The sequence below is a fragment of the Lynx rufus genome, unplaced genomic scaffold (genome assembly GCF_022079265.1).
Source record: "Lynx rufus isolate CCGP_SWC_20201006 ecotype Redwood Valley unplaced genomic scaffold, mLynRuf1.p SCAF_1, whole genome shotgun sequence".
In the NCBI taxonomy this organism is placed as follows: domain Eukaryota; kingdom Metazoa; phylum Chordata; class Mammalia; order Carnivora; family Felidae; genus Lynx; species Lynx rufus.
Genome location: NW_025814823.1, coordinates 100,521,899 through 100,546,134, shown reverse-complemented (window position 1 = coordinate 100,546,134; position 24,236 = coordinate 100,521,899). Strand labels below are relative to the sequence as shown.

At 43.7% G+C, this 24,236-nt stretch overlaps 1 protein-coding gene across 1 annotated transcript in view; it reads right to left on the bottom strand.

Moving 5' to 3' along the window:
- Positions 1 to 24,236, bottom strand: part of SNCAIP (synuclein alpha interacting protein) — a 77,194-nt gene that overhangs the window by 41,196 nt on the left and 11,762 nt on the right. Inside the window, exons 2-3 of the mRNA XM_047083811.1 lie at positions 22,243 to 22,315; positions 1,236 to 2,104 (exon numbers count right to left, since the gene is read on the bottom strand). Coding sequence (XP_046939767.1) covers positions 1,236 to 2,104; positions 22,243 to 22,315 — 942 coding nt within the window. The remainder of the gene's footprint in view (positions 1 to 1,235; positions 2,105 to 22,242; positions 22,316 to 24,236) is intronic.

Sequence of the window (24,236 nt, the reverse complement as noted above, 5' to 3'; positions counted from 1 at the left end):
TATCACTCGGGAAACATGAAAACATGGGATGGACAAAAGGAAGAAATGAACCAGAAAGAAAAAGAGAGAAAGAGCCAGGAGAAATGGAAAACCTATTTTCAGCAGGAAAACATTTTTTTATTACTTTATTTGGTAAAACCATTCAATCCTATTATCCCATAACAGTGAGATTTGGGATAATGGACCAAGCACATTGTACTTATCTCTGTATGGCTTTACCCTAAGTGGAATCGCACTGCCAAGATATGATGATTTTCTTGAGTGAGACTTTAATTAACATCATGGTATCAGCCCAGGCTTGCTACTGTTTGATCCAAGTCTGGAAGCCAGAAAAGAACAATGCAGGCAGATGGGGTGTGATTTCGGCTGAGCTCTCTCTGAGCCTAGGCAGAACAGGCTTTTCTTACACATCATGTTAACTCTGTGAGTAGAGTCTTTGGAAAAGCTTCTTTGCACTCCCTAGACATGCAGAGCTGGACTGAGTAAAAGCCCCATGTAGGTCAGAGGCCAACCAAGCTCTAGGGTAAGCTCTATCTGCAAACGTTCTTAAACTTCCTGGTCCAACTTTTCTGAATAATGATGAGGATAAAACAGAAGACCCTCTGTTCATGGATCTGGCAGGTCCGCCATCAACAAGGAACACACACATGCCCACGAGTAAGTGAGTGGGAACATTAGGGACCATTTGAAAAGGGAAAACAAAGACATAAAGAGTCATGTTAAAGCAAGTGCTGGACTTGTGTTTTTGTTTTATTTTTTTTAATTATTTTTTTCACATTTATTTATTTTTGATAGAGAGAGACAGAGCACAAGTGGAGGAGGAGCAGAGAGAGAAAGAGAAGCAGAATCGGAAGCAGGCTCCAGGCTCCGAGCTCTCAGCACAGAGCCCGACGTGGGGCTCGAACTCACTAACCATGAGATCATGACCTGAGCCAAAGTCGGACGCTTAACCGATTGAGCCACCCAGGTGCCCCTAGACTTGTGTTGTTTTAGATTATGTGTCCCATTTCAGTCAAAGTCCTGCAAAGTTAAAGGGGAATAACACTCCCTCTATAGCTGTTTATTTTCCCTGGTACTAATCTAAAGTTGGATTTTAAACTTCAAAAGGCACATCATCAAACTAAAGCTACGAGTAAAGATTAAGGCAGGATGGGAACAAACACTCATCATTCTGTTACTCATGAAGGAGTTGGTAAAACTGGAGTCTCTAGATTACCGAATTAGATCATACTCACCAGGAGAGATATCTGTCCTTCTTTAACGATGTTCAAGATGCTTTTCCCTTTTTTCAGATACTCACTCCTTTCTTCTGGGCCTTGGGAGCTGGTCCAGCTCACACCCCCGATCTGCTCTTCCACTTTGGGTTCTGTTGCGGAGGACTGTGGATGGAAGTCCCTGAGCTGGCAGTCTGGCATTGCCTTCTCGCGCTTTCGACTATGAGGATCACTAAAGGTCTTGTTTAGGAAGTCCTTGCTCTGGTTTTCAGGCTCGTATGCGGAGCCACACTTAACCAAAGGCGGTGAGCTCTCAGATTCTTCAGCAGAGAGCTTTTGCTGGTCGCGGATGATGGATGACGCTTTTCTCAAGTGAGGGCTTTTCACGGGAGAAAGAACACAGAATGGTGTCAGGGTGGACGGTGAGCTCTCGGCACTTCCGGGAGAACAGGCTTTGCCAGAAAGGCCATTGATGGTTGTGCACAAACCCAAAATTCTCTTATCTGAAGTCACCTTGGTAAAAGGGGCAAGCTGTTGACTGGATTTAATGTAAGGCACATCCAGAATCTCATCCATGTCAAGGTCATAATGCTCCAGTTCACCCAGCAAGGTGCTGGGCTCGGTGCTCTTACTTTGGGGGCCACTGTCTCCATCTCCAGGGCTGAGCTCCTCAGGTGGGGGGCCTGGCTCTGAATCACTCCCTTTCTGGCACTCCACCTTCTGGTTCTTTTGGTCATCACTTTCATTGTTGTCCAGAGTCTCTGGCTGGTGTTTCAGTGGGGAAACTCGCTTCACGGGACGGAACTTACTATACACGTCAGCGATGCCTGTGGGCTTCTGCGTGTTTGTGATGAGAGCCGACACACTGCAATTCCAGCTCGAACTAGAAACTGTTTTGAAATATATAAAAGAGGAGAGCATTACATTGAAACACTGAAGGTATCTTGGCCATGAGGCCAGACAGGGACCACTCAGGTTATGTTCAAAGAAAGCCCTTGTCTAAGGGGACACCTGTAGGGAGAAGGCAAATCAAACACAAGATATCCCAAAACAAACGGTTCATACTTACCACTAGAAAACAGTGAGTGATAAAAGTGATGGCATATTGGCTCAAAATGAACTCAAGTAGGAAGCATGGGAAAAGGAGACAGCCAAAACAACAAACAAACCCCGACAGATTTTTAGGTTCATTCCCTGGATGGCTATACCTCTTTGGAAGTATTATGAGACTTGTCACCACCTGGAGAAGCAGAATTGGAGATAGGATCCTCTATGTTAAATAAACTTCCAAACTAGTTTAGGGAGACAAGGGATGAACGTACACACATGCGTATATGTGCGTGCACACACACATGCACATCCTTAAAGCTTAAGAAGTCTCATATAAAGAAGGGGTAAGTTATTTAATATTGGGCAAACTCAAACTGTGACCTACTGGGTGATTTTCTCCCACAGATGAGTATCCCAACGAACCGTCGCTCGGGTAATTTCACTATGCTTTCTGGCATATGCACACAGCAACATAACGTATTTGTACTTTATAACGGAACACGCGGGAAGATTCAAAGCTGCCCTCCATTGTTGACAAAGCTGGGAAGAACCAGGAGGAGAGGAAGTTACAAAGGGAGAGTGAGATGTGCAGGTTAGTGGTTGTTGTTTTTCCTTCTCATTTCTCTGCGAAGCTCAGATAAAAAGTGCATGGTTTGTCTTTGAGGGAGGGTCTGGTTGAGATGGAGCGTCCAGTGAAAAAGCAATGTGTCTGGACGTTGAAGATAAGAACACCATCTCTCCCAGTCAGCCTCATGAAAGGCAACCCCGTGCCTTCTCGTGGTGCAGGGTGACAGGACACCAGTCTCCTCCATTGTGATGATCCTGCCTCCTCTCTGGGACACTCCCCTGACTAGACCGATGAACCAGCTCTTGGAAACTTGTAGGTCACTGATTTATGGACCCCTCCTCCTCCTCTTCCATTACATTTACACCATCCCCCTTGGAAGGGGGGAGGTTTCAGGACATGCCTTCCAACTAGGAGCTCTCTCTCTCCTCTTCTGGAACAATTGGTGGGAAGTATTTAATCCCAAAGCATGTGCTTGTGTCTGTTCTTTGCTACTGGGCACAACCAAAGAATTAAAGAGGTGGGGTGTATTCAGGTCTGTAACTTCTATGACAGTCCCCAGCTCCCACTAAATCTTGGGTGAAAGTGGCATACAAGTCATTAAAAGCTCCCCAAATTTAGATCGCTGGTCATTCTTGTTCTTACTGGGATATATCTAAAAGGATTCAGAGAAGTTCTGGAAGTAAGTTAAGGAGGTGAGAGAAAGTGTTCTGAGCCTGAATGCGATGTAACTGTTGGTGGATGGTTCTTTCCTCCAAAAGAGACCATAATTTCGCACAGGTTTTCAGAAGGTCTGCACTAAGCGGAATTATGGCTCTGAGACTTTTAACGTCTAAGAAGAGAACATTATGAGCTGTGGCGACAAGCCTGGATTCTGTCCAGTAAGGGACAGGTATTAACGAGGAATGGTCCAGGAGGGAAGGGAGGTATCTAGATGCTGTTAAGCTGCAGCACCTCTTCTTTTTCGCTGGCTCTGCTTCTAAGCTGTACCCAGTACTTGGCACAGAGAATACAATTAACAAACGCGAGTATTTGAATTTGAATCTCACTTTGCGCAACGCATTAAATCTCCTTCGAAGTGCCCAAAGCGCATCCTTCTCAGGGATTTACAGCTTAATATCACAGGGGATGAAAGCCCCGTTAATAAACTCAGAGGAGTGATAATCACCAATAAGAGTTGGATCTTCTAAAGTTATTTATGAAAAGTAAATATGCAAAGGCAAAGCCTAATTCCAGTTGGTCCATTATATATTTGAAAGGTTTCCTATCCTTTACAGGTCCATTTTTCCCTAAAAATGTGAAGCTATGAAAAATTGTCTGCCAGAAACTTCCGCCAAGCTTTTCTCTCTTCTTTTCAAGAACACATGGTTACTTCTTTAAAATAGCAGAGAGATAGCAGACACAGAATTTACAATGTGTAAATATGCCTTTAATTTTATCCACTATTTTTTCTAAAAAGCTTAAAATACGGTGGCGTGTGTGCGCATGCGCACATGTGTGTGCATCCTTTAACATTTCAGGAATACATACTAATTGTTAGGCATGGTATTTGCTAATATTTTGCCAATTACCTTGATTCCTTTGAAACTTCTTGAAAATGTGCATCTCAAGATGTGATAAAAACCTTTAAAGTCACATAACTTAGCGGACCAATACAACGAGTGCATTGTGCCAATACATTTATGTACTGTATAAGGTCGTGGGTTCAAAGGGCTACTCTTTTATGTTGGCTTTATTTACATGTGAAATTTTTTCCAAGTGATACAGGGAAATGGATACCATATGTTTCCCAGCTGTTTTGTACTGACAGGAGCCATTAAGAATGCTCTATGGAAATGAATTCTGTCTGAGTCTTATAAAAACACTTCTTTCCACAGAAGGGTCTAGCAACTGAAGAAGAGGCATCAACATTAGGCTTGTTGTCCTTCCTCTTATTTAAACGTATGACTCTTTTTTAGGCTGGGAGGGTGAACTCTATGCTTTCTAGTCTGTGTCTTGATGACCAGGAAAAAAAAAAAATCCCAGTTACATAAAACTGATTGTTTAAGAGACTCTCATGAGACGGCTCTAATTTATTACTATATATACTCATCTGAGGAAGAAGGGAAATTTTATTCTATACATAAAACAAAACTTTATATTGTTTCTCCTAAGCTGGGAAAATGAGCATTTTAAGCACAACATAAGAAAAAGGAATACTTATGATTGAAAAGATTTTAACTTACAGTTCTGTAAGTCTACTCCAAATTTCATTTATACTATTGTTCTACCCCAACACCATAATCAATTTCTTTTTCTTTTTTTAAAAAATTTTTTAAATGTTTTATTTATTTTTGAGGCAGAGAGAGACAGAGCGTGAGCAGGGGAGGGGCAGAGAGAGAGAGTTAGACACAGAATCCAAAGCAGGCTCCAGGCTCTGAGCTGTCAGCACAGAGCCTGACGCGGGGCCTGAACTCACAAACCGTGAGATCATGACCTGAGCCAAAGTCGGATGCTTAACCAACTGAGCCACCCAGGTGCCCCCATAATCAATTTCTTAAAACACATGGAAATACAGTTCAGACTAACTATAGTTACTAGCAAGATTTTGAGGCTAAATAGGTTTTCTGGAAATCATGAATAAAGCATTCGTACGTTAAGCTTTAAATCCCTGAAAATTTTTTCTCTTATCTTATTAGATCTTTACAAGCTCTATGAGAACAGGGTCTGTGTCTAATTTATCTCTCTCTGGCTCAAAGTTCTCAGCAAACTGCTTTATAGAACTAGGTTCTTAATGACTTCTTGGTTGGATGGATTCATTTTGAACATCTTACGAAAGTAAACATGTCTAATACACCTTAAACCTGTCTACCTGATTATGTCACCAATTTTCTAAAATGGTTGGTAGGTAAGTGCAAATGTTTTTGATGCTGATTTACAGACCAGTATAGATCTCTTCCAATCTAACTGGCAGTGGGGATGTCCCTGAGCTCCAGCAAGGTGGCCTCCAATTGCCTGCCATCCACACGTTGCCATTTCTGCCACAAGCATTTAATGTGAGCCTAGGATAGGTGCATACTTGTCACAGGTAGATGTTCCAAAGCTGAGGTCTTACCCCTCTCCTTCCTTACTTGCTCCCTCCCTTTCTCCTCATCGGGCACACACACTCGACCGCGTAGTCTTTGTAAACCTGGCCTGGGTCACATGACCACTCATGCAGTCTTTCAAGCCATCCATCTGCAAAGCATCGCTGGCCTTTCACTTCCCTTGACCTGTGGGTCTCATCCTTCCAGGCACCAAATCTGGCTGTGGCCTGATCCCAAATTTCTCTCAAGTCTGGTCCCTCTTGTCCATCCTGTTACACTGACTAGTCCACGCTGGGACCCTTGCCCTGCAAAGTTCTAGCTACTTCTCTGGTCTCCCTTTGTAGTCCTGAGTTATCCCTTTCATATAGGTGTGATTTTGTCACTTCTTAGCTCAAAATCCTCAGACGGCCCTGTATTGCCTATGACATTTCCCCCTATGTCACATGCATATCCTTGTAGTATCTAAGATGGCACACAGGAACCATGATGAATACTCCTGACTTAGAAAATAAGGAAGCTTTAGGGTGTCTGGGTGGCTCAGTTGGTTAAGTGTCCGACTTCAGCTCAGGTCGTGATCTCACGGTTTGTGGGTTCGAGGCCCACGATGGGCTCTGTGCTGACAGCTCAGAGCCTGGAGCCTGCTTCAGATCCTGCGTCTCCCTCTCTCTTTGCTCTTCTCTGCTCATGCTCTCTCTCTCTCTCAAAAATAAATAAACATTTAAAAATTAAAAAGGAAAGTAAGGAAGCTTTATGCCATTCAACTGCCTTTTTTCCTCCTAATTAATTTAAGGAATCTCAGTTTGGTGCTACAATGAATTTAACTCCTCTCCAAAACTTATCATCTCCCTTAAAAATGAGGAGACAGCAGGTCTCAGGCTCGGAGACTTTCACAAGCAAAGACTTAACAGGAACGTTTTATTTTCATCACATTCATTTTAATGATGACCTTTAATTTATTGCAATTGACGTTGATTTTTCTTGTTTTTTTTTTTAATGTTTATTTATTTTGAGAGAGAGCACGTGCACACATGAATGAGTGGGGGAGAGGCAGAGAAAGGAGAGAGAATCTCAAGCAGGCTCTGCACTGTCAGTTTGCTATGTGGGGCTAGATCTCATGAACTGCGAGATCATGACCTGAGCTAAAATCAAGAGTCAGACGCTTAACCGAGGTTAACCTGGTTAACGCTTAACCTGAGCCACCCAGGTGCCTGACGCTGGTTTTCTATTTACAATACTAATGTGAAGTTTCTTTTGAAAACAGGTGTGTTTCAAAGTAAGGCATTTTAGGAAACTGTAAGATAGATAATAGTATGAGTAGTATAAAGGTAGAGCAAAAATAACATAAGACAACTTTGGATATGACACATATGGTGGAATTAACACTTAAATTACTAAAGTTTGGGAAACTGAATTCCTTAGCATAGGATGCAGCAGTTTTATGCAGACATAACGTCAGAGACTTTGTGGGTTTGGTTCCAGACCACTACAATAAAGGGAATATTTCAATAAAGCTAATCAAGTGAATCTTTTGGTTCCCCAGTGCATATAATAGTTACATCCACACTATACTGTATTCTATTAATTGTGTAACTGCATTATGCCCAAAAAACAGTATATAGACCTTAACTAAAAATACTTTATTGCTGCAAAGCGCCAGTTACCATCTTTTTGCTAGAGGAGGCTCTTGCTTTGATGTTGATGGCTGTTGACTGATCAGACTGGGGGAAGCTCTGGCACTCTCTTAAAGTAAGACCACAATGAAGTTTGTCACATTGATAGATTCACTAATGGCTTCTCTGTAGCACGTGATGCCGTTTGAAACCATTTGCAGAACGGCCGAATTTCTCTCACAATTGGACACAATCCTCTCAAAGCCTACCACTGTTTGATCAACTAAGTGCAAGTCATGTTCTAGTTCCTTTGTTGTAACTGAATAATCTTCACGGCATCTCCCCCAGGAGTACATTCAATCTCAAGAAACCACTTTCTCTGCTCCTCCATCCATTCAAGCTTTATCATGAGATTTGCAGCAATTTAGTCCCATCTTTAGGCTCCACTTCTAATGCTAATTCCCTTGCTGTTTCCACCATATCTGCAGTGACTTCGTCCACTGAAGTCTAGAAACCCTGACAGTCGTCCATGAGGGTGGAAATCAATGTCTTCAAACTCCTGTAAATGTTGATATTTTGACCGGCTCCCATGAACCACATATGTTCTTAATGGTGTCGAGGCTGGTGAATCCTTTCCAGGAGGTTTTCAATTTACGTCGCCCAGAGCCATCAAAAGAATCACTATCTATCACAGCTATTGCCTTACAAAATATATTTTTTCAATAACAAGACTTGAAAGTTGAAATGACTCCTTGATCCACAGGCCGCAGAAGGAATGTTGTATTAGCAGGCAAGAAAGCAACATTCAGGTCATTGTACTCCTCCATCAGAGCTCTTACGTGACCAGGTGCATTGTCCACGAGCAGTCATATTTTCAAAGAAATCTTTTTTTCTGAGCAGTAGGTCTCAGCAGTGGGCTTATAATATTCAGTAACTCATTCTGTAAACAGATGTGCTGTTATTCAGGTTGTGTTGTTTCATTTGCAGAGCACAAGGTGGGTAGATGTAGCAGAATTCTTAAGAGCCCCAGGGTTTTCAAAATGGCAAATGAGCAGTGGCTTCAACTTAAAGTTACCAGCTATGTTAGCCCCTAATAAAAGAGTCACCTGTCCCTTCAAGCCAGGCACTGACTTCTTTTTAGCTATGAAAAGTCCTAGATGACCTCTTCTTCCCCTAGAGGGCTGTTTCATCTACACTGAAAATCTGCTGCTTAGTGTAGCCGCCTTCGTGAATGACCCCAGCTACATCTTCTGGATAACTTGTTACAGCCTCTACCTAAGCATGTGCCGTCCCCCCTTGCACTTCTATGGGACAGAAAGCTTCTTACCTTAAACTTCATGCACCAATGTCTGCCAGCTTCAAACTTTTCTTCTGCAGTTTCCTCACCTCTCCTGGCCCTCACATATTGAAGAGAGTTACAGCCTTGCTCCGGATGAGGCTTTGGCTTAAGGAGATGTTCTGAAGGGACCATTAAAACTGTCTCCATATCAGCAATAAGGCTGTGTTGCTTTCGAATCTTTCGTGTGTTCACTGGAGAAGCACTTTATATTTCCTTCAACAATTTTTACTTGCCTTCATGACTGACTGCCTTTTGGTGCAGCAAGAGGCCTAGCTTTTAGCCTATCCTGGCTTTTGATCATGCCTCTCCCAACAAACTTAATCATTTCCAGCTTTTTTATTTTTTATTTACATCCAAGTTAGTTAGCATCTAGTGCAATAATGACTTCAGGAATAGATCCCAGTGATTCATTCCCTGAGTATAACACCAGTGCTCATCCCAACAAGTGTCCTCCTTAAAGCCCATCACCCATTTTCCCTGCCCCCTACCCCCACCCCATCAGTCCTCAGTTTATTCTCTGTATTTAAGTGTCTCTTATCATTTTGCCCCCCTCCCTGTTTTCATATTATTTTTGCTTCCCTCCCCTTTTGTTCATCTGTTTTGTACCTTAAATTCCACAGATGAGTGAAGTCATAATCATTTCTAGCTTTGATTTGAAGTGGAGACATGCAACTCTTCCTTTCATGTGAACACTTTGAGGTCCTTGTAGTATTCTTAATTGGCCAAATTCTGAAACTGGAATGTCTCAGGGAATAGGGAGGCCCAACGACAGGGAGAGAGATGGGAAAATGGCTGGTCGGTGCACCAGTCAGAACACTCACCACATTTATCAATTAGCTTTACCATCTGCTACGGCCATGGAGTGTGGCGCTCCAAAAACAAACGCAAGAGTAACATCAAAGATCATTGATGACAGATAACATAACGAACATAATAAGAATGGAAAAAACTGAAAAACTGTGAGAATTACCAAAATGTGACATGGATATGAATCGAACAAACGCTGTTGGAAAAATGGCCCAGAGAGACGTGCTCGACACAGCACTACCACAGATCTTCAACTTGAAAAACACAATGAAATAGTTGACAAGCTCAATAAAAAGGAAGCACAATAAAAGGAGGTATGCCTATATTTATTTTATTTTTTTTAATGTTTATTTTTGAGAGAGAGAGAGAGAGAGAGAGACCATGAGCAGGGGAGGTGCAGAGAGGGATGGGGACAGAGGATCTGAAGTGGGCTCTGTGCTGACAGCAGAGAGCCTGATGTGGGGCTCGAACTCACGAACCCTGAGATCATGACTTCATGAGCTGAAGTCATCCAGCTAAGCCACCCAGGTGCCTCTGTGTTTATTTTCTAATTTATCTTCTCATCTAAACACTCATCTTCCCACATCACACAATTCCTCCTGCACTGTCATTGCTAAACTCCTTGTTTCTGGATACACCATGTTCCTCCTTCAGTGCTCCTGCCTTTGGGCAAGTTCCCCCTCTCCAGCAAAGCCCTCACTGCTTTCTCTGCCTGAGACAAGGCTCATCTGACAAGATTCCCCTCAAGGCTTACGTCCATGGTACACTTCCTCAGACTCTCACAGGAAACTCTTGCCCCTTGCTTCTCAACACCCTGAGATACACTTGCCCACGCCTAGAGTTGGGTATTTATGAAGCTCTTTTGCAACTACTCACCCATTCATCAGTCTCACCGTCTGTCTCGACAAGTTCCTCTAAGGCACAGATTGCTCATGAGCTTCCTTGTGTTTATAACTGGCCATCTGTCTAGCACAGCATCTCACAGATAATAGGGCTCAGGGGCCTCTCTCTTAGTGAATGAATGAATAAATGGAGGGGGGAGGGAGAAAAGGAAGAAAGGAATATGCCAGACCAAAGGTGCAAAGTATAGTACATAAATCAGAGTCTTGTAACAATGAGTCCATCTCGCCATATTTTGGGAACACCATGATGAACATCCCAAAGGCGGTGTTAGTGATGTATTGAAGATAGACATTTAGAAGATGTGCGGCATATGGAAATCTTTTTATATATCTCCTACAGTAAGTTCCAAGGCCTGATTTCTTCATGTGTAAAATAAAAGGGCTAGACTATATGATTGCTAAGACCGGATCCATCTCTAAATTTCTATGACTATATGGAATGTCTACAAATAACAGGGCTCTCTCTTCTAAGTGACTCACTATGAAACACTATAATTCTTCTGGATCCATGTCTTTCAACAGATCCTTACAAATTTATAATTATGAGGCTAAGCTGATTGCTGACACAGAACAACTCTTTGGCTCTTGGGACTGATAAATTAGTATTTTCTTAGGAAGATAATGTACAGTTTGCTATTGCAACAGTGGATTCAATTTTCAAGGCTGAACGTCAATGCTGGCTCCCCAGATGCCCATTTATTTTTCTTCTAAATATGGAGTTATGTGTCCATCTTAGAAAATTGGCTTTGGACATCAAGAGGAGAAAGAAATGGTCAGGATGAAATAGTGTTCCCCTACTATTCACTGTTAAAAGTTAAATTCTATCTTCCATGGAAAACACAATGGTCAGCTTTACTCGTAAGTGCCTTAAAATGTGCCTAACAGTGTGCTTTACATCTATAGCTACCGGAAGCCTGAGGACCTTCACGGACATAGCTGCTAAGTTCTCCAACATTCCACTTCCTTCTATTTTTACACTTAAGGGAGGGACATTTTGAAAGACTGGAGGTGTCAATATTAGAGTCAAGAGTTCCCTTAACCCACAGTAAACTGAAGTCTGCTGTGGGCCTGCTTATTGCCAACACCTGATGCTCTGTAAGGAGGGGTGACAGGTGACTTATGCCATCTCACAACGAGAGGAAGACGGGGTCTGGAGTCTTGAGGGTGGACAATCTGCTGGGTACTCCTCCCCACACCATCCTCGGAGACTAGACTGTAACCTGATCCAGAACAAGGGTGGCATTAACTCTGGATTTGGAGAAGTGTGTAGGGCCATTTACATTGGGGGGCACACGTGTGAGGAATGCATGTTTCTGAAATGTTCCCATGGAGTGGCTTGTTCATCGCTTTCATTGATGCCGTAAGCCCTTTATTGAGGGTATTGTGAGTCTGAAGGGGAAATACTGAGCATGTCCTTATTATAAAAATATCAACCAAAGATTTATTCACATTAAGACATTAAAATACTATTGGAAAAGATTCATTGATTTGCTTCTAAAGTTCTGACTTCAAGTGGCTGTTGGTATCAGGCAGCTCTTGAAAGGGTCAGTTTCATGTTTCATTATTTCCAGCTCTTCCCAGGACTGTGAAGACTTGCTCCTATAAATTTGTGCCCTATCTCTACCCACCCCTTTGTTCTGTGAAAACTCATTTAATACTCAAGCCCTTACTACACTAGGTAGGAAAGTCGCTTCACCAAAGAGGCACGTTCTATCAGGAAATCACTCAATATTTTGACAAGTTTAAAACTTTGAGCTTCAAAAGTACAGTTTACGTTTCAGAACAGGAGTTGGTGGGTCTGAAGAAAGTATATGGTTTCAGAGTTATTCTGTCATGTAAAAAGTATGCTGACCTTCACTTTGCCATTAGCAAAACCTCGTGAGTGCATTAAGTCTTGCATTCACTCCAGGTCCATCTTCCAGGCTCCTTTCTTTCTTTCCCTCCCTTCCTGTGCTGAATTGGAGAGAGAGACATGCATGTCAAGGGACAGTGGAGAGGCTCACCCAGCAAAGAAGCACTGAAACCAGGGAGAGCTTACTCTGGGTGGTATCTGGAAAGTGTTAGGAAGCTCAGTGTGGTTTTGCAAAGTGCAGACACACACCAGTTTTAACTGAAGGTGGCGATGTTTTACAGTGCTGATCTACAGTCAAAGACAAAGAACACCAGGTTCCTGCGAGCTTTCTTTCCAGAGAAAGAGGAGGCAGATGGAGGAGGGGTGGTGGCTGGAAAATCCATACGCTACCCCCTACTCCCCAGCCCAACCGATGACTCCCCAAATGCCCGATTATTTTATTTCTAAAAATGGAGCTAGGTACTTACGTTAGAAATATAGCTTTAGATCCAAAAAGAGAAAGAGAAGGGGTTATGTCTTCAGGGCATAAGGGTATTCCCTACTGTTTTCTGGCTAAATGCGGAATGAATTCTATCTTCCCTGAGAAGCCAAGCGGTGAGTCTGTGAAATCGGGCACTGTTTAAGGTCTGGAGGGGGTAGGGGAAATGGGAGGAAGGCCCAGTGCTGGCCTGCAGCATACTCTTTCTCTCCACAGCCCGCCTGGTTGGGGGGCGGGGGGTCTGTTCTCAAGAGCTCCCACCTGGGCCACAGGTTTTAGTTCATGGCCCTCGGAACAGACAGGTGGAGCGAAACTAAGCAAAGCACACAATGTTGCTTTTCCCGGGGTAAATGAACGGCAGGGCTACTGCGTTCTGTCTTCTGGCGCAGTTTGCCATGCACTTCACAAGCACTATGGTCAACAATGGGGGGGAAAAAAAACGCTTATGTGTATTTTAACAATTTCTCAAAATTATATATTAAAAAAATTTTTTAGGGGTGCCTGGGTGGCTCAGGTCATGATCTCACTTCTCGTGGGACTTCGGCTCAGGTCATGATCTCACCACTACTGGGTTCGAGTCCCGCGTCGGGCTCTGTGCTGACAGCACAGAACCTCCTTGGGATTCTCTTTCTCTCTTCCTCTCTCTCTGTCCATTCTCTGCTCTATCTTGTGCTCTCAAAATAAATAAATAAATAAATAAATAAATAAATAAATAAGTAAACATTTTTTAAAAATGCAGATCCTGATTCAAGAGTCTGAGGTAAAGTCCGAGAGCCTGCCTTTCTATCAAGCTCATAGGTCATGCCGATGGGTGCTGGTCCTGGCCCTGGGCCACGCTGTGAGATGCCCCAGAAGGGTTGGACTTTTGCAGGTGACACTTGACTCTCTCTGAGGACCCTTCAACTATGAGACTCTACGATTCTGTGTCTATGACTTGAGTTTCTTTTATGACTTTTTTTTTTTTTTTTTTTAGGGGAAGAGTCAGCACAAAGGAGGTATGTGAATAAAGAAGGCTCATTTAAAATTAAAAGTATATAGATTTTAAAAATGCTTATTCATTTTTTGAGAGAGAGACAGCTTGACAGAGCACAAGCAGGGGAGGGGCAGAGAGAGACAGAGAGACCCAGAATCTGAAGCAGGCTTCAGGCTCTGAGCTGGCAACACAGAGCCCGACATGGGGCTCAAACTCATGAACCATGAGATCCTGAACTGAGCTGAAGTCGGACACTTAACCCAGTGAACTACCTAGGTGCCCCTAAAAATTGTTAATGTTTATTTATTTTTGAGAGAGGGCGCGAGCAGGGGAGGGGCAGACAGAGAGGGAGACAGAGAATCCAAAGCAGACTCTGAGCTGTCAGCACAAAGCCCACTGCGGGGCTCAAACCCACAAACCATGAGATCATGACCTGAGCTGAAGTTGGACTCTCAACCGACTGAGCCACCTAGAAACCCCAAAAGGGCTCATTTTAAATGGGAAGACGGAGCACATTTAGTTTCGGGAGACAAAAAGGATGTTTTCGGCAAGAAGTAGGCAGCTCTCCGAGGTGCCATGAAGCCCTGAAAGTGGTATTCTCCACACCCCTCCCCAACCCCATTGCACATGCTCACACTTGTGCCTTGGATTGGGAAGACGGGACAGGGAAACCGCTCACTCTCCCTTATGACAGGATGGAACTGTGGAGGCCGCACAAGGGACAAGGCACTCTGGAGGCTTCTGTATCGCTTCTTCCTTATCTCTTAGTTTCTTCTTTCCCTTCCCGCCTAAAGGATGCTTATCTCCCTACTTCCAAAGTTTCATCCTTCCTTCCCACAGACTTCCATGAACTCACTTCTACCAAGATTTCTTTATCAATGTAGAGGGTGGGGGATACGTTTCTTAGAGTTCAATAAAAAATAAACCAAAACACGAGAGAGGAGACCCCTTCCCCGAAGTTTTCTTTCCCTTTAACATTGTCTTTCTTTCTTTTCTTCTTTTTTAAGTTTATTTATTTTCAGAGAGAGAGTCCCACAAATGGGAGAGGGGCAGAGAGCGAGAGGAAGAGACAGGATCCCAAGCAGGCTCTGGGCTAACACAGGGTTCGAACGCATGAACCATGAGATCATGACCTGAGCCGAAATCAAGAGTCGGACGCTTAACTGACTGAGCCACCCAGGCGCCTCGGTCTCATTTCTTAATTCTACAATGCTAGTCAAATGTAGAAAATTAGGGAGCTGTGGTATTTGTAGCTCTGGCTAAGCAAACATAAGAAATGTTCATGGAAAGAGATGATGGGGCAAGCGTGTGATGTATTTAAGCTCTGCTCCTTCTAGCCCCGACTCGTTATTTGCAACATGACCAGAGGTTTACTTTGAACTTTTCCATCATCCCCCTGCTCCTATCTTTCCCCGCACTGACTTACACCCTTCCTCTCAGAAACATAAGCTAAGTGTTAACAGATTAAAGGCAGAGGTGGTCTCTCCCTCTGGATGGGGAGGCAGGTCTACTTTCATGGGTAAGTTTTGGGCTTCATTCAGAACGATGGCCATGCCCATTCTGTAGCAGCAGGAAAAAGCAGCAGCTAAAAATTTCCCTGCATTATGATTATAACCGTACAATAACAAGGCCTCAGGAAAAGAAAGGCTAGAAACAAATGTAGAGTGACATTTTGTTTTGGTGGTAGGATTAGTTGTAGTTTTTACCTTCCACTTTTTTTTTTTTTATCTTTTTAGACAAAGAGAGAGAAAGCAAGCACAGCTGGGGGGAGGGGCAGAGGGGGAGAGAGAATCCCAAACAGGCCTGCACTATCAGCACAGAGCCTGACCTGGGGCTTGATCCCAAGACCCTGGGATTATGCCTTGAGCTGAAATCAAGGGTTGGACGCTCAACCAACTGAGCCACTCAGGCACCCCCCTATCTTCCATTTTTCATAATGGATTATATCACCTTTATAAGTGTAGTTTTGGTAAAGAAAAATAAAAATCATTGTTTTACTTGACTAACATTCTCATCTAGATGTTTTATTGTTTGCACATTTTTACTGCGGTTAGATAACTGAGATTTTTGTCATAGTTGTTAGATTCTTTGCCATATTGGATTGAAGTGTTCGTTTTCTTAACTGAGGTCTTAGAAAATGCGTTTCTCTCTTCTGTGGAGTCCATTTTGCATTATATCATATGAGATACGGTCATCAGCAGGCCTTCCAATTTAAACTGCCCCACCAACCTTCACTTACAAGCTTTTAGCATTAAACCTTAATAAAATTGAAGATAGAAGGGTTATATATTTAGCACCATCAGCTACATTACAGAAGGGTCAGGGGGATAAATTTCATGTCAACTTACTCTTTTTGCTGCTGGCTGAAATCCTTGAAAATCTTTAAAAACCACATATTTTCTTATTTTATTTATTTGTTTTTTTAATATTTATTTATTTTTGAGAGACAGAGAGAGACAGCATGAGCAGGGGAGGGGCAGACAGAGAGGGAGACACAGAATCCGAAGCGGGCTCCAGGCTCTGAGCTGTCAGCACAGAGCCAGATGCAGGGTTCGAACTTACAAATCGTGAGATAGTGACCTAGGCAGAAGTCAGACACTTAATCGACTAAGCCACCCAGGAGTTCCCCTCACCTTTTTTTTTTTTTTTTTAATTTTAGATAGAGAAAGAGAGCACACGCTGAGGGGAGGGGCAGATGGGGAGGGAGAGAGAGAATGGTAAGAGGCTCCATGCTCAGTGTGGAGCCCAATGCAGGGCTCAAGTCCGGGACCCTGGGATCATGACCTGAGCCAGAATAAAGAGTTGGATGCTCAACCTACTGAGCCACCCAGGTGCCATGAAAACCAAATATTTTTTAAGGTACGGCGTTTGTCACAAAATCTGCTCTCAGAGAGGCTAAAACTATAGCAAATGTGCAATGCGTTTAAATATAAAACCACAGTGCCTTTTACCAAGTATCTACCAGATTTGAAGTTTAAAAAGAAAGGCTTTCCTTTGCTCCCTGTAATGTAAATTGTAGTCCATATTATGTAGGGTTTAAAATTCTTTCAGGATTGGGGCGCTTGGATGACTCAGTCAGTTGAGCGTCCAGACTTCAGCTCAGGTCATGATCTCGCGGTTTGTGAGTTCGAGCCCCACGTCGGGCTCTGTGCTGACAGCTCAGAGCCTGAAGCCTGCTTCAGATTCTGTCTCTCTCTCTCTCACTCTCTCTCCCTCTCTCTCTCTCTCTCTCTCTCTCTGCCCCTCCCCCGCTTACACTCCGTCTGTCTCTCTCAAAAATAAAACAATAAAAATTTTTAATTTCAGAGTCTGTTGTCAAACACATCCCAGGGCCATTTATTACTGTTACATAACTGGGTTTTCTCTCCTCGGTGCATTCTGAGTTCTCATATGCAGAGCAGCATTAATATTTATCTGCCTTCCTTCATGAGAAAATTATCCAATGGGCTTAGCACATGCGTATTTGGAAAGAATCACAAGACACTGAAAGCACCGTGCATTGAAACCTGTGTGCATTTGAATGTCCAATCAGTTAAAGAAAACTCCAAGTCAATGAAACTGAGTACGTCTGATTTGAACACCATATGTCGACATACATTACTCATCATCTGGAGAAAACCGTACGGCAGAGTTAACACTCACTGCCTTGTGCTGTCCTCTCTTCCTTCATGAGCAGCAGGGATTAAGCGGAGGATATGTGCAAATGTTTCACCAATAACTTCATTTCCCAGGTGCAAGTTTTCACACATAACTTCCTTGCTGCTAATCCTTGTTTCACACCAGTAGCCACCCATGGCTCCTGGGATGAAAATTCCTGCTCAGTCGACTCACCTTCATAGGGCTCTGGAGTCAGAGCTGGTTTCAAAGACACCTGCCAGGTCCAGAATTTTGGGAAAATTATTTATGCTCTACGAGCCTCAGTTTCCTCACCATTAAATTGGGCATAATAATGGTCTTCCCTCAGAGAATTATCCTGAGGACAAATAAGCTGCTTATGGAGGACCTGGGACACTGAACACCTAAGAAATAACTTGGATCTCTCAACAGCACCAAGGAGCTCCAAAGAGAGGCCAAGTCTGTCCTGAAGGGTGCAATTTCTAGTACTTCACCTCCCTCCGACCTTGTTGTGGGACCTCCAGTACCTTCACGTGGCTTTTCAAAACTTCTTTTCTTGCAAAAATCTGAAGCTCAGTCACAGTGCAGTGTAACTGATGGAAGATAGTTTGAAATATTATTCCTGGCAGAGGAAAGTGTAGATTTCAACAGGAATCGAAGCCCTCGGCTAACAGAAGGGCACCTCTAGGACACGGTCATGCCCATCAGAGAGCTAGTGGAAGTGAGTGGGACGCCGCCCCAAGCCTCTGACAACACTCTGCCATTTGCCTTTCTCAATGCCCACCATGGGGCTGCCCCAGGGTCTAGGGATGAAGCGGGGGGGTGGTGGTGAGCTCTAGGCTGTATGTCTCATGGAAGGGCTTCCAAGGCCACCAGCAGGCTCTTCTGATGTTCCGGCTCCTTGAGAGGAAAAGGCAGAAAGGACAGGCATGTGTGTTGTCTCTGCAGCTCACTTGGGAAGGCAGGGGAGTTGGGTGGTGAGTCTTGGCAGGCTGACCGTGGGGCTGACGGGCTCTCATCAGACCACAAGTGGAGCCACCCAGGGTGCTCCAATTTAAAGGAGGGTGCTGGTAATTTGCAGTCATCCGCGAGACAACAAGAATGAGCAGGACACGCTTAAAACTCTGGAGGGAAACTTCAACCTGGAGAAGACAAGACCCGGAGGGCCTGCCAACTCTAAACCCTTGGCACCTTGTCCAGGAGGTGTGGCCCTTCTCCATGGATCCAGAACAAGAACCAGGACTGAGGGATGGAATTTCAGGGATGCTTATTTGGGCTGAAAGTAAACAATGTGCCTTTATGGATGGGTAGCCTCATGGGACCGTGAGCTCTCTGTCATTCGAATGAGCAGGAAGGATAATGAGGATCCCCGTCGATGGGCTTTGGACCACATGATTTTGTTTTTTTGCCTTTTAAAAAACTTTTTATTTGTAAGCCATTAATTTTTCTCATTTGTAAATACATTTATGAAAGTTAAAAAGAATCAGTACAAAGAACACCTGTGTACCTTTTATCTGTATTCATCAACTGTCCACATTTTACTCATTTACTGTATTACCTGCATGTTCACTTGCACGGTCTAGCAGACCAGATAGGTTTTGGGTTCCTTCTGTTGAGAGTTAGGATTCTACACACCGAGGCTTCTTTCCAAGTCACAAGATTTTAGAAAAATTGAAATCCTGCTGGTGGTGCTTTCCGTAGCACTTAGCATAAAGCCGAAGTCCACGTACGTGATTGATCGATAGAGCCCTACAGAGTCTGACTCTGACCATCTCCCAGACCTCATCTTCATTTCGATCACCCTGCTGCAGCTACTCTGGTTTTATTTTTCTTCCTCATACATGCGAGGCTCATTCCTGGCATAGGGACTTTGCTATATAGCTCCTCTGCCTTCAACAATCTGCACTGGTTATCTCTGGCCGGGTCTTTTATTAACACTCCCAGACCCTCCCCTCTCCCCTGCCCCACCAAGTGCCCTCCTCCAACTCCTACAAGTTACTCTATCACATTGCTTCGTCCCCTCTTACCACTGTGTGAAATGATCTGGTATTAATTCGTTTGCTTGCCTTCTTGCCACTCCCCGGAATGAAAACATTGTGAGAACGGGGGCCTTGTCTACATCTTACTTGTTCCCGTGTCCTGAGTGTCAATGACAAAAAGTATTCAATTTTTTGCTGAATGAATAAATAAAAAGGACAAATGGGTCCGAGAACACCTGGTCAAGGACTTGTTTGTGCAAAAATGGTTTTCAAAAGAGCCTTGATCAGGTGGAGTGTATTCTAAGCGAAGAGAGGTTTGGGGAAGAGTCTCCCCAGAGGCTGCCCCATCCAAAAGAAGGGGTGGACTCTTTTCAGAGGCCAGTGTGCCTTCGACTGCCGTCTGTTTGAAAAGATTACCATAAAGGTAGACATGTGCAAGGCCTCCTGGAGCCAAATCCTCGTGGGTAGTTGATATGAGCAAGAGTGGAGGGGTATAAGGAGGTGGTACTTCCATATCTGGATACCCTTGGAACTGAGAATGCCTCAATGCTGTCAAAAACTAGCTGTGAAAACTCTTTACTATGTTGAGATTCCTTTCAAAGGAGCTCACAGATTATCTACGGTGATGCTACGGATAGATGGATTTTTCTATATGTTCTTTCTCTAGGATCACTCTTGCTCTGGTAGAAAGTAGTTTCGCAGCCTCCCAGTGAGGCCTACATGGGATGCTAGTAAAAGGCCTGAGTCTTGCCCACATGCGTCCATTTCCTGTCAGGTCTAATTACTGCCGAGGACCTTGAGCACTGGGTCTTTGCCCTGGGTGAAGTCTAAAAGCTTCGACACTTGAAACTGGCCTCCTTCTCAACCAGAGCGGAAATATCCAACATCACCTATTGTGCAAGCGGTGGGAAGACACGTGACCTGGAGAAAGTGGAGTGAATCAGCCCCAGGAAAAATGATCTTTAACGGCTTTGGTTAATGCACTTACCTCAGTAAGCAAGAATAGCTATTAAACAGAGAAGAGCAGTTCACCACAGTCTACGAGGCAAAAATGCTGATTTTGAAAGTTTTGAAAGGATAATATCTTAAAATTAAATTAATGCCACTAAGTCAAGCTATTTGAGAGGAAGCCTACGCGATGGAAAAAGAACCCACTCGAGAGGTACACTTGCTGCTGTTTGAATCCCAGCTCTGCAACTTAACTGCTACGTGACTGCAGGCAAGATATTTAACTTCTCTGCTGTGCCTCAGTTTACCCACCTATAGCATTGGCATTCTACGTACTCCACCCATGGGGACTTTAGGATTAACAGAGCTAATGTGAGGAAAGGGCTTACAACAGTAGCTAGCACAGAAACAGTAACTTTAGATACCTCACCTAACTCTAATCCTAACAACACCTGGTAACATTGGCAGAACAAGCTTCTTCTTTATTTTGTTGACAATCAGTTTGAGGCTGTACGTCATATGGGTAAGTCACTGAACCCTAACTTGAACTCAAGTCACTGCCCACTGTCAGCAATCCCACCTTGGAGCCTGGCAATGGCTTGTAAGGAGGCACATCTTTAAAAGCCTCATGGCTAGAGCCTTTGTTGAACCCGCCAGAAACCTGACATTGTTTGAAATTAAAAGGAAAAAGAAAAAGAAAAAGAAAAACCCAAAACTCTGAAGGTAAATGAAGACTTTTATGCGAATGTAGAACTATCCTCTGCGTTTCTGACCCAAACATTGAAGTATTACTACTTTCACTCACACAAAAAACAGAGATAAACAAACCTAGAAAGACTAATTATTTGCCCCATCTCCTCTAATCAAAGTCTCCAAAGTAAACAAGCCGTCCAGGAGAAAAGTAGATTAGCTTTGGGCAAGTCTTCAGTTAGAAAGGCCTAGAATTCCAGTAGCTATACAGGTAAGGGTCCTCTATGAAACCCGATACACATCATCTGAGGATTATCTGGAACCTTCCATTCCCCATGGTTCTCAGGATCCTAGCTACTATCAGAGGAGGTGAGCTTGGCACGATCAATGGTGGTACCTTAGGGCAATTACTTCGAAAAATAATAAACATCCTTTCTTAGTTTAACGTCATTGTATCATTTCCATCAACATCCTTTTTTTTTTTTTTTCATTTTTGCCCATCATGGAGAGGAAAGGAGAGAAACTTAATTTGATTTACAGAGGGAAAAACAACCCTGAATGTATTTTTTTTTTTTTTTTTTTGGTCAGGGGTGGGGGTGTGTGCAAGGAGAAAAGGTCAACCAGCTGGTTTTCATCTGTATGCCATAATTCTCTGTTTAGTTTACACTATTAAACTCCAAAGCTTTGCTTTAATCTTAACTGTTACAGTATGCCTTCTTGCAGATCCTATCATGTCGCATCCCTGATAGGGTTTCAGATTCTGGCAAAGCACCATCCCCCAAGCTGGTCCTTGCCATATGGGTAGTAAACGCATCCAACATTTTTTCATTGGCGCCTCTATCATTATGTTTTGTCACCAATGGTTTCTCGGGTTTTCAGTAAATTGCCGCGTATACTGTGGTTTGGAGCTGTCGAGATGACGGCCTACGTTGATTTGTAGACAGCCGAGTCCTCATTAGGGCCTCCCTGTCCTGTTAGCCTGTGGAGGGTGACCTAACATCTGTTCGTTGAGGGGGTGTGCGTAGGGGGGTGAAGGGAGAAGCTGTAAAGGAAAGACAGAAGGCAGGGGCAAGTTGTGGGAGGGAGAGGCAGCTTCCTGGAGCCCTCCGCTCTCTCAGAGTCAGGAGAAGGAGAGGGATGAGGAGAGGGACCTACCTGATCTGTCTTCGCTTTGCGCATCACATCTTCGGCACAGTTCGGGGATGGTCTTGAGCGACGTCACCGAGTACTGGATGGGAAGCCGGAGGAGAAAGGGAATAAAACAACAATTTAAAACAAGAGCATTGCATTCATTCAAGCGGCCAGAAAAAGCAAAGCACGAGAAGTGACACTTGAGTACAACATGTAGATCCAGAAAGGTCGAATTTTATCCTCAACGGGCTCCTCAGTGATCTGGCAGTGATCCAAGCCCTATCTGTATACATCTAAGCAGATGTACATCAAGAAGGGCTATGTACCCCTGCTCTAACATGCAAAGTGTATCCGGCAGACATTCTCTCTCTTGTTGCTTCTGCGACTTGTGGAAGATGGAAGAATTTTCTGGCCTTGAGGAATTTCCGGAAGGTGTCTGGAATACATGCGTTTTGAGTCCGATTGTGAAGGGCAAGGGGAGAAGCACCCAGCTTCCTGCAGCGCCCAGGGTAGCCAGGAGCCTCACCTGTGCTGATATTCTCTGGGCTACACCAACGTCCCTCATGTCGCCACTTGCCAGAGGTTTTACTGTGTGGCATCCGTGAGCTCCGTGGGAAACATAGGGGGTGATGTTATAAAGAGCAAGAGGAACTTGGTTCTCTGTCTGGAAGCTAATCTGTTTTATGTATAGATTAGACCGAACTGAAAGAAACCAGCCCCCGGGATCAACCGGGCACCGACTCAGGGGCCAGCTATCAGGATAACAAATTACGACATAAGGGGGCATAAAACCAGAAGGGCTAAAACAAATGGAAAATCAATAGCTCTGATTTACGGGGGCTCTGTCTGATGCCAATCAATCTTTCTTTAGAGAAGGATGTTTTAAAACAAAATAGATAGGATGAACTATTTCTTTAATCAAAGGACCATCTTCAATCATACATTAACTCATAAAATCCAGCTACCTACAAATATTTGGCTCTGTACCTTTGGGAATACTGTTCTTATGGGAATGAGAATGTGTGATAAAGGACTTCACTCAGAATTTGGCGGGGGGGAAATGAGAAAAAAAAAAACCTTTAATTAATCTGAAAGAAAAATGATCACGGGAAACTCATTAGGATTATTCTAGCATTACAAATGAGGAATGTGTAATTAGGGTACATTTGTCAATAAGAAGGTACTCTAGTGAGCTTGATGTTGACAGATGAAGTCAAGGGTCTACATGGAGACCCCCCAGTGCTTTCCACACGATGGCAGGACAGCAAGACAGAGGGAGGGGGCAGTTGTATGTATTGTCAATTTGCCAACCGCATGTCACAAACAAATTAAATCTGCAGGTCTTGCAAGTGAAAAATGAAATCTCAAATGACCAATTAGAGAAATTACTCCTACCTGTCTGATGCAATAACATCCTGTTTATGTTAGCCAGTCCTCAGAGACTACAGATGCTACTAGTCAATCCACTCACATACTCAGAAAGAGGGAGTCTTGAACCAAAACTGAACTTCAAGCATTTTTCCCCTTTTACAGTATGTTCTTTGGGGGATGGGGGTAACATAGGTACAGAAGGCATTTTTCTTGTTCCTAATAAGGTGCCTTATGTTCCTGGCCAAGTACAAGCTCTCTAAGGAATCCGGTAGCTTCTTGAGACCAGCTGGTACAGGTTAAATAATTACACAGTTTACAATTCAATTAAAACGGGGCCTTTTGTTTCCGCGGCCATGCGCCCCACAAAAGCACCCTTTGGCAAAGTCTCACCCTTGCTCCTTCTGTCTTGTTTCGTTGTTCTCCCAAGGCAAATTTTAGAAAGAGGGAGCTAAAGATGGATTAGTGTTTAAATGGAGTTAATGATAAACTCAATAAGGTTGTTCACGGGGCTTAATTATATGTATTTGATTAAACTGGCTGCGGGGTTTCCTGCATTTTCAGCCACATGCATCCTGACCGCCACCTCTCACCCCAAAGTCGGCTACATCAGAATCTCTGAATTATGGGCTCTACCCCCAGCTCTTCCT